This window comes from Orcinus orca, chromosome 10, assembly GCF_937001465.1.
Source record: "Orcinus orca chromosome 10, mOrcOrc1.1, whole genome shotgun sequence".
Lineage (NCBI taxonomy): Eukaryota > Metazoa > Chordata > Mammalia > Artiodactyla > Delphinidae > Orcinus > Orcinus orca.
Genome location: NC_064568.1, coordinates 7,969,891 through 7,987,007, shown reverse-complemented (window position 1 = coordinate 7,987,007; position 17,117 = coordinate 7,969,891). Strand labels below are relative to the sequence as shown.

At 39.0% G+C, this 17,117-nt stretch overlaps 1 protein-coding gene across 6 annotated transcripts in view; it reads right to left on the bottom strand.

Annotated features, from left to right (window-relative positions):
- Window positions 1-17,117, bottom strand: part of RAD18 (RAD18 E3 ubiquitin protein ligase) — a 116,591-nt gene that overhangs the window by 39,241 nt on the left and 60,233 nt on the right. For 5 of the 6 annotated variants that reach the window (XM_049716081.1, XM_004274791.3, XM_033437226.2 and 2 more), the window contains 3 exons: window positions 14,640-14,716; window positions 13,284-13,344; window positions 185-319 (listed from right to left, as the gene is read on the bottom strand). In XM_049716081.1, coding sequence (XP_049572038.1) covers window positions 185-319; window positions 13,284-13,344; window positions 14,640-14,716 — 273 coding nt within the window. The remainder of the gene's footprint in view (window positions 1-184; window positions 320-13,283; window positions 13,345-14,639; window positions 14,717-17,117) is intronic. The other variant, XM_033437225.2, reaches the window with a different exon arrangement.

Here is a 17,117-nt window from a genome sequence, read left to right as displayed (position 1 = left end):
TCTCCACGATCATTCTTCCCAGAGTAATAAACCTAGTTTACATCCAACAACTGCTATATGTCTAAAAATACTTTTGCCCATTTCAAATACCAATTAAGTCCAAAGTAAATTCCTTTGTTTTTTCCTTTTGATATTAAAAATTTAAAAATTCCATATACTTCTGTTTTTAGTTAAAGTCTCTTACCCACGCATACAGATAATAGCTTTTCTGTAGATTCATCTTCTTCTTTTACTTTTTTTTTTGACATTCCAACAGTTTTCTTATATCCTTTTTTGGCTTGATCCACCAGACGCTGAAATTCATTCTGATGTTTTATACCTGAAATTCAAAAGATCTTCTCAGTAAATCAAGGACTATAAAAGTTACATGTCTACAACCGATGGACTGAACACCAAGAATAACACAAGCTTGCTCAAGAACAGCACCCTTTGGACACACTTACAACGAATTTAAAAGGCCTGGGGAGCTGAGGAAGCATTCTTTTATATCTTCCCCCTTCCTCAGATACAAACTTGAAACATGATATTCCTAGTTCGCAACTGTAGTTTCTTGCCATATCCCACTCTTTTAAAAAGGCTTTTCTTTTTGCCGTACGCTGGCCTCTCACTGTTGTGGCCTCTCCCGTTGCGGAGAACAGGCTCCGGACACACAGGCTCAGCAGTCATGGCTCACGGGCCTAGCCGCTCCGCGGCATGTGGGATCTTCCTGGACCGGGGCACGAACCCGTGTCCCCTGCATCGGCAGGCAGACTCTCAACCACTGCGCCACCAGGGAAGCCCTAAAAAGACTTTTTGATAAGAGTATGAAAGATGCTGTTTTCTTAAATATAACCAAAAGACACCATTCTAACTTCCCAGACACAACCGAGTACTAAGAGGAAGAACACTGAGTATAAAAGCAGAAGCTTCTAGGAAAGTTGGATAAAAACACAGGATATCTACTTTAATTTCCCCTTTTTCCTTCACATTTCTTGCCTGTTTCCTATCAGAACCCCTTTAATAATCTAAGATCCCCACCACCACCAATCTACCTTATCTTAGGATATTATAATTAACCAATCTTAATTTACTACTACTTTAACACCTCTGAAGATAATTTAAGCCTGACCTCCAGGTCACCATTATTAGTGTACATTAATTTACTCAATAAAGAGTAGCTGTTCGTCATTCGACCATGGACTTGAACACATCTATTTGTGACTCTGAATCATGGTTCAAACAGCTGAGGCTGTACTTACTTATCTAGCAACCTTAAACACTTAAGTCATGGTCCAAAATGATGTTGTAGATCCTATAAAAATACATTTTAGAAAGATTCATACTGCAAGTAGTTAACACAAAGTTTTGAGACTGTTTTCCTCCAGTAACCATCATATTCCCTGTAGTTATTCCCATGAATAACTGGGTTTAGGGGAAAATTTGTGCTTCGGTTGAAAACTATGCATTTTCTAGAGCCACCCTTCCAGGATTTCAGTCATCCACTGCCCTTGAGCTATGTTACAGTTCTGTAAATTGTAGATAACCGAGCACAATGGAAAACAATTCTTGTCTATAGACAAGCAGAATCCTGTCTGGTGAAGGTTCGATTGACTTCCGTCCCCCTCTGGAAAAAGCCAGTTTTCCCTCCATTTGCATATTCATTTCAATATTCCTGATCTATACATGTGACTGTTCTTTGGACATTAGGGACAGAATGCTCCTAATTCCAACATATTTATGTGCATGGTATGTGTATGAAAACTCCCAGTGAAACTAATGTGTTGGGTTGCAAAGTGTCTGGTAAATTTTAAATAAGAGACTGGTTAAAATTTCAGCAAAATATAAGCTGCCCGTAAAGATTACTAGAAAAAATTAGCTCTTCAGAAATAGGTGAGATCTCATGTAGAATACAAGCTAAGTGATTTCTTTTAAGTCCTATTTAACTCTATACATTTGAGAACAATTACTTTGTACTTGTTCAGCTCCCCAGAATCAATGGGCTACCACCACTGCCATCCTTATGTAGTTTGTGTTAGGCAAGGGTAACACAGCACTATGGGGTCGACATAATTTAAGCAGATCAGCCTGGGCCATTCTGCTAGTAAGGCTTCTCCTGCTAGTAAGGCTCCTCCGTTGTGTACTTATGGATTGTGGATTTAGAATGACTCAGGAAACTTGCTAAAGTAATCTCATAACAGCTAAGGAGGCTTAATGACTTTATCTTCTAAAGTAATAAAATCCCAGGTTTAGAAGAGATTTTCTTTTTAAATCTAATTACCCCTACAGCTAGGCTGGAAAGCAAAAAGTAAATGGCAACCACAGCTTTGGCTTTGGCCCAAGAAGTCCAATAACCCCTCAAAAAATGAACAATGCCAAGAGATTATCACTAATAAAATTGTTCCCACGCATTTCTCCACCTCATTTTAGGAGTTCTGCCATTTGGCAAGGAGAACTTTAGAGTTTAAAGTCTCAGTTCTGCTGGCTCAATGCCCTGAATTTACCTCTTAAAAGTTTTAAGTGGTTCAGACAGTGGTAGGAGCTGACGAATAAGCCCACATTGAACCAAGGCATACTCTTCAAGATTTTTAATACTTGAATCATACCACCCTTTCTGCCTCACCAAGTTGAAATACCATCATCTTTTCTAGTGCCAAGTCAAGCCCTTCATGCCCTCACCACCTCACCTGCTCTTTTTTTAGAGCAGCGTTTACAGCCAGAGTATCTCTGGGTCTGCCCGTGAACCCAGGGGTGCACCAAAACCAGGATCCCGAGAGTGGGACAGACTCTAGCCTCTAAAGTGATGTCACTGAGATACATACTCATTTACTTTAAGTCACAGAGTGAGTCTGAAGTCAGTGTCTCCCAAAGTAAAATCTCACGTCTTTTTTTCCGGAACTACCTATGACACCCACGCAGCAAACAAGGATGAAGAACAGATTAACACTGAAGGCTAACATTCACTCAGGATTCATTCATTTAACCTGAACTGACTAGCCTCACTTTAAATTCATGACCGTAAGTCTCAAACAAGCACTCAGCACTATCGTACAACTTCTCTACATTTCTCAAGTAAACTTTGCTTTACAATTCTCCAAAATGTCGACTTCATACTTTCTCCAAACCTCCAACACTCCCTTCTCAGTTGGGCTCACACTACTTCGAAACTACAGAAAAGTTCTAACAGGAACTCTGTCGTCTTCCAACTACCACTACTTCATCTGTGCACACATGATGTATCTTCCTGGCAGTTAGCATGAAATGGTGATCCTTGCTGCAATTAAGGGCCAACTGCTAATTTATGCTCTGGATGCCATCACTAAGGCCTTCTTACAGTATGTGATACATACTGTAATACAGTGATACAGTATGTGCAATTATCCTTTACTCTATCATCTATTTCCCCCTCTCTTGTGAATCTTTCCCACTGCATACAAATAAGCCTAGGACGGGACCGTGCTTTTGAAACAGAGTGTGGGTTGTGAAAACAACTTAGTAGATCCAGACCAGCATTTTTTTCTTAAAACAATAATAAGAATAGGATGGGGCTTCCCTGGTGGTGCAGTGGTTGAGAGTCCGCCTGCTGATGCAGGGGACACGGGTTCGTGCCCCAGTCCGGGAAGATCCCACATGCCACGGAGCGGCTGGGCCCGTGAGCCATGGCTGCTGAGCCTGCGCGTCCCGAGCCTGTGCTCCGCAACGGGAGAGGCCACGGCAGTGAGAGGCCCGCGTACCGCAAAAAAAAAAGAATAGAATAAAAAGTGCCAGAGTGCATTAAAAATGGAAAGAGGAAACAACCAAGATGTCCTTCGTTAGGTTAATGGATAATAAACTGTGGTACATCCAGAGAGTGGAGTGTCATTCAGCTCTAAAAAGAAGTAAACTATTGGGACTTCCCTAGGGGCTCAGTGGTTAAGAATCCGCCTGCCAATGCAGGGGTCATGGGTTTGAGCCCTGGTCCGGGAAGATTCCATATGCTGCGGAGTAACTAAGCCCGCATGCCGCAACTACCAAAGCCCATGCGCCTGGAGCCCATGCTCCGCAACGAGAAGCCACCGCAGTGAGAAGCCCACACACCGCAATGAAGAGCAGCCCCCGCTCACCGCAACTAGAGAAAGCCCGCATGCAGCAACAAAGACCCAACGCAGCCAAAAATAAATAAAATAAAATAAATAAATTTATAAAACAAAAATAAATAAAAATCTAGATGTGGACATATGCTTTCACTTCTGCTGGGTAAATAGCTAGGAGTAGAATCACTGGTAGGTAGGTTTATGTTTCCATTTATAACAGACTACTAAACTGTTTATCTAAGTGGCTGTATCATATTGCATTCTCACCAGCAATGTATAAGAGTTCCATTAGCTCTACATCCTGGCCAACACTTGGGATTATCCTTTCTTTCTTTCTTTTTTCTTTTTTGCCATTAAAATAACCATACCTTTTCATGTGGTTATTTGGTATTTGAGTATCTCCTTCTCTGAAGATGTTTAAATATCTGCGCTTTTAAAAAATACATCCTAGGACTTATTGAATTTTAAGAGTTCTTTATATAATACAGATACTAGCACTTTGTCAAATATAAATTTTACAATATTTTCTCACAATCTGTGACTTGTTTTTTCATTTTCGTATTTCTCTCTCTTTTTTTTTTTTTTTTGCCGCACCATGCAGCATGTGGGATGTTAGTTTCCCTACCAGGAATCGAACCCACACCCCCTGCAGTGGAAACATGGAGTCTTAACAACTGGACCGCCAGGGAAGTCCCTTCATATTTGTCTTCTGAAGTGTAAAAGCTTTTGTTTTAATGAAATATAATTTATCACTTTTTTCTTTTTCTTTTACGATTCATACTACTTGTGAAAGATGATCATGTCAACTGTGAACAAAAAGTCTTATTTCTTCCTTTCAAATCTGAATATTACTTCTCTTTCTTGCCTTATCACACTGCCAAGGACCCACGGTACAATGCTGAACAAAAGTGGTAAGAATAGACTTCTCTACCCTGTTCCTAGTCAGAAGAGAAGCATTCAATATTTTACCATTAAATATGATGTTAGCTGTAGGTTTTTCAGATATCCTATACCAGAGCGGTCCCCAACCTGTTTGCACCAGGGACTGATTTCATGGAAGACAAGTTTTCCACAGACCGGGGTTGGAGGATGGTTCAGGTGGTAATGGGAGCAACGGGGAGCGGCAGATGAAGCTTCACTCGCTCGCCTGCCGCTCACCTCCTGCTGTGCGGCCCGGTTCCTAACAGGCCGTGGACTGGTACCGGTCCACAGCCCAGGGGTTGGGGATCCCTGCTATACCAGATTTAAAAAATTCTCATTTAGTGAGAGTTTTTATTACTAATGGGTGTTCAACTTTGACATATACTTATTCTGCATCTACCTATAAAATTATAGTGGTTTTTCTTCCACTCTGTTAATACACTGAATTATATTGATTAATTTTCTAACATTAAACCAATCTTGCATTCTTAGGATAAATTCCACTTGGTTATAATGCATTATCCTTTTTATGTTGTGCTGGATTTGATTTACTAAAATATTGTTAAGAATTTTTGCATCTATGTTCATGAGGAATATTGGTCAGAACTTTTTATTATACTACCCTTGTCTGGTTTTAACTTTCATGGAAACTTTAGTTTCATAAAATGAGGTAGGAAGTATTCCTTCCTTTTCAACTTTTTAGAAAAAATTTTGTAGAATTGGTATTATTTCCTTCCTTATGTGTTTCACAGAATTCACACCAGCGATGCCAACTGGATCTGGAGTTTTCTTCCTGGGGATGCAAATTCAATTCATTTACTAGATATAGGGCTATTCAACCTTATCTATTTCTTCTTGAGTAAGGTTTGGTAATTTGTGTCTTTCAAGAAACTTGTCCATTTCATGTATGTTTCCACACTGACTGGCATGAAGTTATTCATAATATTCCCTTACTGTGCTTTTAATATCAATAGGATACTTAGTAATTCTCCCTCTTTTATTCCTGATATTGGCAATTTGTGCTTTCTCTCTTTTTGTCCTAATCAGGCTTGCTAGAGGGTTCCCAATTTTGTTGACCTTTACAAACAGGTTGTGGTTTCATAGATTTTCTGTTATTTTTCTGTCTTCAATTTCACTGATTTCTGCTCTTCACTGTTACTCTCCATCTGCTTACTTAGGATGGAATTTGCCCTTCTTTCCCTAGTTTCTTAAGATGAAAGCATAGATAACAAATTTAAAACCTCTTCTCTTTTCTAATATAAGCTTTTAATGCTACACATTTCCTTCTAAGCATTGCTTTAGCTGCAACACACATTGCTATGATGTCCTTTCATTCAGTTCAATTTATTCCCTAATCTGCATTTACCTCAGCCAGAATATTTTTCAATTCAAGTATGTATGTCATCTAAGGAATTCCATTTGTTTTTTTTGTTTTTGTTTTTGTTTTTTGGCCACACTGTGCGCCTTCTGGGATCTAGTTCCCCAACCAGGGATCAAACCCGGGTCAGTGAAAGCGAGGACTCCTAACCACTGGACTGCCAGGGAACTCCCTTTTTGGTCTTTTTTAAATACTGTCCATTTCTCAACTCAGCATGACCCTCCCTCATTCTTCCTTCTTCTAAAGAACATATTTGTAAATGTTGTTTAAACAGTTTTATCTACTAGTTTCATCATCTCTGTCACTGCCGGGTCTGGTTCTATTAATTGATTTTTCTCTTTTCTAGGATGTTATTTTTTGCTTCTTTGAATTCCTGGTAATTTCAATAGGATATTGTTAATTTTATATTGTTGTACCTATTTAGTGATTATTTTGAGGTTCCCCCACCCGGGACCTTAAAGCTGCCTGCAAGCTGCTGGACCTGTAGAGCTCACCATCTTATTTGTTTTCTTTCTCTCAGGGGAAACAGTCCTGTGCTACCTTTTTCCAATATCTGAAAATCGACTGATTTATATATTTCATCTGGTTTTCTAGCTTTTAAGGGAGAAAAGTAAATACAGTCTGTTATTCCATCTGGGCTAGGAGTAGAAATCTCCACTTACTTTGATTTTTCTGTGCTGGGAAAGTTATCTTTTTACCAAAATATGCCATTTATGATTTATGTTAATATAATGAATTTATTGTTGTTTTTAAATAAGTTAATAAATATTTTTGAAATTTCTCGGTTTTAATTTTTCTTAGACCCATGTGTTATTTGGAAGTGTATTATTTAGTTTCCAAATATTGGTGATCTTCCAGAGGGCTTTGTGAACAGACTTTGTGCACTGAATGAACTCACAAGGTGACCTTCTGCAGACCCCCGGGGTTCTCTCTTCAGTGCAACTTTCTCTTCTCCGCACTCTGGCTTGCAAACTTCAGCTCCTTCAGTTTCTCTGGTCTTTCTTTCTCCTTAACTCAGAGCCCCCCAAGCTCTGCCTAGGCTCTCCCTGCCCGACCCGGAGCCTAGAAACTCTATTACAGGGCTCGTATAATAAATTTTTCCATCTCTCAGAGATTCCTGTCCTTTGTTACCTAGTGTCTAACGTCTTGAAAACTATTTCATATGTTTTGTCCATTTACAGTGGTTGTTTGTTGTTTTTGGGGGGGGCGGGGGGGTTGTTGTATATCAGGTCCCAATTATTCTGTCTTGGCCAGAAGCAGAAGTCCCCCAAGCTTTAATCTGTAATATGATACATATCAACAACTATAACCCACATAAATGAAAGCTCTTTGGTGCCCTAGACAAATTTTAAGAGTGTACAGAGGCTTAGAGAACTGAGAATTGTTGCTCTAAACGTTGGGGTGCCCCAGGGCTTAGCCTTAGGCTCTGTTCCCCACAGACCTCTTCTCCCAGCTAATTGTATCTAAGTATACAATTTTAAAGCACATGTCTTTTTAGTTAGATAGATTCATCCATTCATGCCTAATTCTCTTTTCCACTTGGATATCCACTAAAACCCAAAACTTAACACAGACAAAATAGGAATTTTGATTCCATTACCCCATCCACAATCCTCACCCTGGTCTCCATCTCAGTAAATGGCATCATCACTTCTCCAGGTGCTTGAACCAAAAATGCAGGGGTCATTCTTGATTCCTCTTTTATTCGCCCCCTATATTAAATTCATCAGCAAGTACTATTGGTTCTACTTTGAAAGCTGACCTTGAATTGTGTATTTTACTTCTGCTACCACTCTAGAAATGCCACATCCCTGACCTAATTTACTAAAATGGCCTCACTTCATTCAGGTCTCTTCTCAAACATCACATCACCCTTCTTAAAGGAGCCCTTCTGGTCGAGCAGCTCCATCACTTTCTATCCCTACCTTAAGTCTCTTCATAGCATGTATCACTATCTGACACACCTTACTCGTTTGTTTACTGTCTGACTATTCCCAATACAGTGTAAGCTCCATGTGGGCAGAGACTTGGTCTGTTTCTTTAATGTTATATTCCCAATACCTAGAATACTGTCTGGGTGATCCATAAATATTGCCTGAGTGAAGAGCCTTTCGGTTAGTTTTCTTACTATTTCTTGCCACCTTACAATTTATTCTCTATTCAGCAGATGCCATCTTTTTAGACATAAATAAAATCATATTACTTGTCTTTCTAAACTCTCCAATGACTTCCCACTGCAGGAAGAATAAAGCCCAGTACACTCTTACAAGGTCTTTCCTTCCGGGACCTGGCCCTGCCTCCCTGTACACCACTCTTCCGCTTCGCTCACTACACTCTACTCACACCCGCCAACGCTGTGTCTACCTCAGCACCTCTGCCCCTGACACTCCCTCTGCCTGCAATACTCTTCCTCCGGCTCTGTGAATGGCTGCCTTTATTTTCATTTCAATTTTTTTTTTTTTTTTTTGTCTGCGCCTGACCGGGGATCAAACCCAAGCCCCCTGCATTAGGAGCACGGAGTCTTAACCACTGCGCCACCAGGGAAGTTCCGCTAGCAATATTGTTTTGTTTTGTTTTTTTGTAATTTTACGTCATTTTTTATTTATTTAATTTTATTTTTTGGCTGTGTTGGGTCTTCGTTTCTGCATGAGGGCTTTCTCTAGTTGCGGCAAGCAGGGGCCACTCTTCATCACGGTGCGTGGGCCTCTCACTGTCACAGCCTCTCCTGTTGCAGAGCACAAGCTCCAGATGCGCAGGCTCAGTAGTTGTGGCTCACGGGCCTAGTTGCTCCGCGGCATGTGGGATCTTCCGAGACCAGGGCTCAAACCCGTGTCCCCTGCATTGGCAGGCAGATTCTCAACCACTGTGCCACCAGGGAAGCCCATTTCGATTGTTTTTTTTACTTATGACTCATCTCAAATGTCAACTCCTCAAGAAAAACCTTTTCTTGACTACATTATCTAATGCCCCCATAATTTCTATAAATTACTCTGCTTTATTTTCTTTATAGCATCTGCCACCTAAAATTGTTATAATCATCTGCTGATTTACTGTTATTTATCTGTCTGCTATTAGAATATAAGCTCCATGATGAGAAATTTATGTATCTTGCTCACTGCTCTATACTCACTACCTAGAAGAACAGCTAGCACATAGTAGATGCTCAATAAACATTTACTGAATTAGTGAACAACCAAATTAAAAAAACAAAGGAACATATTAAGCTAAAATGCCTTGCCTACTTAACAGGACTAAGCTGGTGCTCTCAGGAAAAGTTACAGGAGGTAATCCCGGAGTGTTCACTGGAGGTTTGTCTTTTTTTTCTTGGCAGCGTATAAAACTATATTTTACCAAGGTGAAGAGCGTGAAGATCCCCAAAATATGTCTGTCATGGCAGTTAGGCAAGTAGAGTAACTTCCTTCAGGCTAAGATTCTGCCTCTTACTGGAGCAATTCAGTCTTAATTAAGAAGACCTACCAAAAGCATTTGCAACCTGAAACCCGCAGGTAACTCAATAAACTCATTTGATTCAACTCTGTATCAAATACACTTTCTACAGATCTGCAACTAAGCCTCAAATTGATTTCACTGTTTCTCTCCTCTTCTAAAAGAGGGACTCGTGAAGATAAATCTATCCAAAAGACTGCTAAAGAAAATAAGAAAGATATATTATCACAAAACTACCAAAGTAACTCATTCACAAAATTAAGCTTTTTTTTAAGCAAGATAACCTGAAACTAAAGCTTAGCGCACCCCCACCCCCACTCAAAAGAAGTTCTCAACATACAAGCTATTCACTCAGATTCAAAGCATGCTACAGTGCAAAGGGCTTCAAATTGAGCATGGGATGAATGTGGGTTTAATTTCCAGTCCTGCTTTTTACTAGCTATGTGGGCAATTTATCTAAGCCAAATAATAAATCAATAGTAAAAGTAATTATTTCCAGCTATGTATGGACTCAAAATGTATTCCTCCATATACGCTTTTTTTCCCCAAGAGACTTGCCTGGAAAAATGTATTCCACCAAAACAAGGAAAAAGAAGAGGCAGATTTGGATCCTGAAATAGGTGAACTGACACAGGAGGGAGGAGAGAATACCCAGAAGGCTGGTGAAAGGAAATTCCAGGGTAGCTATGAAGGAGACCCAAAGCACAGTCACAGTAGCCTGGAAAAGGGCTGGGGGCTGCTTCAGGTAAGATGTTCTGGAGAAAATAGTGAGTTGATAAACAATCTGTGAGTTTCAATGTAAACAGAAAGTCACTGACATTTCTCATGGAAAGTTTACAGATAAATTAATATCAGATAAATAGAAAACTAAGCAAATAAAATTACTAATTATAGGGAAAACAGAATGTTTTCCTAAAAGGAATTACAACTGTAAGGGAAGAAAAATAATCTCCCTTCTAACCTTCTTAGTTCTTAGTTGGGGCTTTATAACAAAAGACAAATTTACATGAGAAAAACAAACAGACGTTTTTTAACGTGTCTACCTCATGTATATATGGAAGATACACAGAAAAAAATAAGTAACTCTAAGCCACTTGGAGGTGACTTAGAACACTGGCTTAAATACCATCTTCAGCTAGATTAAAAAAAACAAGAAAGAAAGGTGTGTGGGAGGCCAGTTATGGGGAGATGGCCAGGAAAAACACAGTAAACAAGAGTGAAGTCTGCTATGCTGATTTAAGTCAGAGCCTTCTCCGTCAACAGGAAGACTAACTTACTTCTAGGGATAGAGAGGGGAGGAGGGACAGACACCTTTGTAATTGTGTCCTACACTTAGGCAAATGGGGGAAGGCAGAGAGCTTTCCTTTCTGCTGCTTCTCAATTGCCTTCTGCTCAAAGCAACATGTCATGGTGGCATATTCTTGGGTGGTGGCATACTCTGACAAACTTCATAACCATAGTATTGTATGTTGCCTGGTTCAAACTGTATACAATGTCTGTAACTAATACTGACCTTATAAAAAATTATGACAATATTCAGAAACTGGGAGGGAGGAGAAGGTAAGAGTCAGGATGTACAAAAGAGTTAAATTTTCATTCTTCAAATTAGGACTTCAATCAATTGTTAACATGGAAAACTGAAACACTTCAAGAAATAGCAGAAAGAATCATCTTTTATAAACATGAAGGTAATTACTAAAACAAAAGCCAAAAGATTTGACAGTTGTTAATTCTAGGAAATGAAGATGGAGACAGGGAGGTGGCGAGGAGTCAGAGTTTTTAATAAGCCTTAGAGAAATGTGCTTAAAAACCACATACATGGGCTTCCCTGGTGGCGCAGTGGTTGAGAATCCGCCTGCCAATGCAGGAGACACGGGTTCGAGCCCTGGTCCGGGAAGATCCCACAAGCCACGGAGCAACTAAGCCCGTGCACCACAACTACTGAGCCTGCACTCTAGAGCCCGCGAGCCACAACTACTGAGCCCATGCGCCACAACTACTGAAGCCCACGTGCCTACAGCCCGTGCTCCACAACAAGAGAAGCCACCAAAATGAGAAGGCCGTGCACCGCAACGAAGAGTAGCCCCTGCTCTCCTCAACTAGAGAAAGCCTGCGTGCAGCAACAAAGACCCCACACAGCCAAAAAGTAAATTAAAAAAATCAAAAACTCACGTACATTAAAACATTAATAAAAAGGTTTAAAAAACAGAAGAACCATATATGGTATATTTAGATCCTGATACTAAATCAAACTGTAACTACACTATAATGTTAATAACAAGTGCTTGAGCTTTAGCAAGTGCCCAAAAGGTTTAAAAAAAAAAAGTATATACCAAGGTTTATTTTAGAGCTAAGTGAATTAATTTAACATGTTGACCTATTTAGTAAAATTAAAGTTTTTAAAGATATTTAAATGGTGGGCAATAGATACTTGTATATTTTCTTGCCTATATCTAACCCACGTTTTCTTTAGTGTAGCGTAATTGTTAGATACCATCCTTTAGTGATTTAGATTATTTTTGTTCCATGCAAATTTTCTGGTTTCCTTGTTGCTACAGGCCTTAGTTTTGCCACTTCAGTGATCATCTGATATTCTCTAGCTCCTGTATCAAGAAAAATTACGTTGGCTTCCCAAAGGCTGATCAAAGAGGATCGATCACATCTGGCTACCTTTAGAGCACCAGCGCTGTAACTTTTGTGGTTCAGCCTCTGGTCCGTGAATCCTCCAGCCTCCTTTCCCTACTCCGAGAAGGCTCGGGCCATCACAACTACATCTAGTGCCTGTGTACTTCATCCTCCCGCCCCACACAGATCACAGCTGTATCTGCCCCTTCAAAGCTTAAGTGAAAAAAGAAAACACAATTCTTTTGGCACAACTAAGGCATATCATGTGTGGAATATTCATTCAGCAAATATTAACTATCTACTGTTTGCCAGGCACTTAAATTTAAATTTAAACTAAAAACCAACCAACCAGCCAAAGAATAAGCAGCTATCTAATTGACAAAACAGTAACGTGCTAGCACTGGGAAAGATACATATAAAGGTCATTTAAGGAAAATGAAGCGATAAATTTGGGAAGCTGGTAATAATGAATAAAATGAAAACTATCTTCAGCATAAATATGCAAGCTACAGAGTGCTGAAATTCTTTACATAAATACTGTCACTGGCCTGAGGACAGGATGGCAAGTCAGGAATGTTTCCATTTTAATCCCATTTTCTTCTCACAGAGATGCTTTGAGAGCAACTAATTAATAGTTGCAAAGTGCTTAGTGATAAGCTCAAAGTAGAATGTTAGTCACAAATCAAAGACCACACACATAGTTACAAAAAAAGGTCACCATCTTGAGTAAACACTCAACCAAAATTCAGTCTCTTAAGTAATATTAACAAGAAAGTTTGTATTAAACATTAATATAAAAATACTTAAGATGAAAAACTGTAACCCAAGTTCTTTGTAAACAAAGAAAATATTACATAACTTACGATAGTTACTGTGAATTTCATCTATTTCCTTTTCTGTTTGGTCCTTTGTAAAAACCATTATCTAAAAAATCCAAAAATTCTTAATTAAAAATTACCAAAAATGACAAAAATTAGAAATTAGTACTATAAACTTTAAGATCTCAAATGGAGATGTTTAAAATAGAGGAAAATAATCTCTCATGTCTGTTTTATATAGACTTAGGAAGATTAACTCCTGTTTACTTCTCTTGAATATTGTAATTAACATACATTTTACTCATTACTTTTTTTCATCAGTAGAAAATGCAACACTGATTCCATTAGAATTTATGAAGTATTAAGACAACAATCAATTAAGCTTCCTACTTTCAATATTTAATTTTCCACATTCATTACTACAATAGGTAACATAAAACTACAAGACTGAAGAGACATTTAGCAGATCATTAACAAGGCAGATCTTCTTGTTTGTCTTCTACCTTTTCCAGCCTAACTTTTCCAAGTCTACACAAAGGTATACAGAGAAAATGCAATAATACAAAAGTGAATTTCTAATTCACTTTTTAAAATTTTAGACTTAAAAGATCTGAAATGTACTTACACGATTCATTATAGTCTTATAGTTAGCACACAGGTAATAGTAAAGTCAATGAAAATCTCATTTTTTTCTACTATCTGATTATAAACTTACTTCCCTAAGGTTGTTGCTTTCCTTACAAACACATTACCGATGGTCTAGGAAAAAAGTCTACTTGGGAGAGCCCAAAACACTTCCTCTAGTGTCAAAGGACACAATGGCTATTTTCTTCTTTGGTATCCTTTCCTCAAGTTTTGGACCATCAAGCTAGAGGAAGGCAATAGTGAAGAAATTTAGGTCTCTGATTCCCTCAGTAAGCTCAACAGATGCTCAATCCTCATCAACTCTTAAAATTACTTAATTTCACCATCAGTATAACCATAGAATTGCAGAATGCCAGAGCTAAAAGGGGATCTTAGAGATTATAATAGTTAACCCCCTGAGTTTTACAGATGAAGATCTTAAGGGCCACAGAGGTTAAATGTTGAAGAACTTATTAAATGCAACCACCAGAAAAAGGACCAATACCAAGGTTACCTTATGTACGGGCACATGCTTTTTTCCATAAAACTGTAATTCATCAATAAACTCTACTTTGGATTGATCTTGTGCCAGAAGACTTCTAAATATGATAAAAATGCTAAAATGAGCTGCAAGTAAATCATAATACATTAAATGGAAATGTGTTCTAGTACATTTCCCACTGAACAGATTTAACACTGGTTTGCTTTAATTTGTAGGGTATTCGACTTTTCCTTCCTTCATTTCTACCGAGATACTGAAAAAGACCATCAACATACGCTTTCGTTGAGTTTACTAGCTTCAAGACGCATCCTAGTCTTCTCCATATTTTCAATTTCTTGAACTATTTCAGCAGCTGTTAAAATAAGGGCATATAGCCAATATTAATTACATGGTGTTGTTCAATGTACCCTGGTTATATAAACTCTTAACACTGAAGCTGGACGATGGGTATACATGAACTCCCTGTCCTGTCTTTGTAATTTTTCTGTAAGTCTAAAGTCATTTCAAAATAAAAGGGTTAAAAAAAAATAACAGAGTTAAAACACTTAACTTTTACACATGCAATTACAGTTTAAAATATAACTGGAAGAGTACAGCAAAGTCATTTTGCTCTTTCCTTTGAGGATATAGGTATAAACAAGAGTTCCAATGGAATATGAAAATTAATGTTAGAGTGAATTCTATTCTTAGGGGATATCCACTGAAACTCCAATGTACAAAATGTTACAACAGTCTACTTTGCAAGGAAAGACAAAGGTCTACGAATACTAGGGGGTAGATGGCCTTGATTCCAGAATTTTTGTCAGTAGGTGTATTTTACCAATCACATACATCAAAGAGATCTGAAATATACTCCATCTCATATATAAATACCTTTGAATGCAAATAGCATGAAATTTGCCAATGCTATCCTTCTGCCTACTAGGCCAACATATTAAGACTAAAATACACATATAGTATAGGGAGAAAAAACTACAATCCCTTACACACATTTATACATAAAAAGATACTATATCTAGAATTTGCTTCAAAATAATCCATGAAGGGATGTAAATGACAGACAACAGGCGATTAGGCATGAGTTGACAACTGTTTGAGTCAGGTAACAGGTAAACAGGGGAAATCACCATATTCTTCACCGTAAGAACTGAAATTCTATAGAACTTACAAATAATCTCTATTAAAAAGTTTTTTACAAAACTGAAAGTCCTCGAGAGAATCATTTAAGAATGCAATTACCTCATTTCAAAGTTTGTTTTTCAAGCACTGAGAGGTACCTCTTGCCTCCCTAATATCATAAGACCAGTAGAAACAATGTAAACAATCTCTCCCTCTGTGAATCATGGTATAACAGGAAAGCAAAGGGACCACTTGCATTCTACCCAATCCACTAACCCAAGTATCACTCAAGTTAGAGAACATCTGGCATACTGTCTTCTAAGGTATTAAGGAAACTGTACTAGGATTAGATGCAATTTAGGGGCTTAAATCTTTCGGAGAGACTTCTGATTCTGTTTGTGATGTAAAGAGCTGGATATAGTGTCATTCTCACCCTAACAATGAGAAAAGGCTGGATAACCTATAAAACTGTAACTTTACTCGAATCCAACAGAACTAACGTCACAGGGAAACCAACTAGCCTGAAATCTAAGGAAAGTCATGTGCCTCAGAGAAGAGAGGGGTCATGAGTACTGGTTGACATAAGAAAACAAGGATTATCCTACCGCTGGGTAAGAAGATTTCAGATAAACTTTTTTTTTTTGGCCGCACAGCAAGGCATGCGAGATCTTAGTTCCCAGACCAGGGATCGAACCCGCGCTCCCTGCAGTGGAAGCACATAGTCTTAACCACTGGACCGCCAGGAAAGTCCCTCAGATAAACTTTTTGATAAATTGCAAAAGGCGAAGGGTGAACCACCATGAAAATATAAAAATCCTGGGAATCTTAGACACAAGGGGACTCACACCCATTCCAAGGTTTTCTATAGACCTTACTGGATACTCTCAAGAACTAATGGGGGAAGGATGAGAAATTAGAAAAAGTATCCCTCCGGATACAGGCTTGGGAAAGAACAGCCCCCAGTGCAGGAAGGACATGAAGCCCCATCAGATCTTTAACCCTAGGAAACAAAAGCATTAAGCCACTGAGGGAAGGTCAGCAAAACTGAAGTCCCCAGAGCACAGGTAAACAGAGAAAAAGTAAACAAACAAAACCCTCTACTCCGGCAGAGGGGTCAGGAAACTGCCCTGGGCCCAGACCACTAGAGGACCCTTGCCACCTGGGGAGGCAAAGGATCACTGAGAGAGACCCACCTGTGAGACCCAGAATCAAGGGCCTGCCTAAGACAGAGGCTAAGCTAGAATAACAGAGAACAACCTCATGTTCCCTACCACGGAGCCAGGACACTCCAAGTGACAGGTAACTGTCATCAGCCACTGGGAGAGAAGTGAGCATGGAAAGACTCCTTAAGGCACAGGTTCACAGGGAAAACCTAAGTGCGAGTGATACAGGTACATTTTAAAAACAAACAAACAAACTTCTGGTAGCTCAGGCACCGACCTAAAAAGCACAAGGGATATGAAAGTGGTGGTCAACCGAGGACAACCACAGCAACAACAAAATCCAAACCAATCAACCACACACAGTGAAGTCCTAGCAGAAGAGGAGACAAGTCCATTTTTTAGTCATTCATACTATTTACTTCAGCATTTAGAGTCTCATGTATTAAGTCTGGTTTTCAACCAAAATTTACA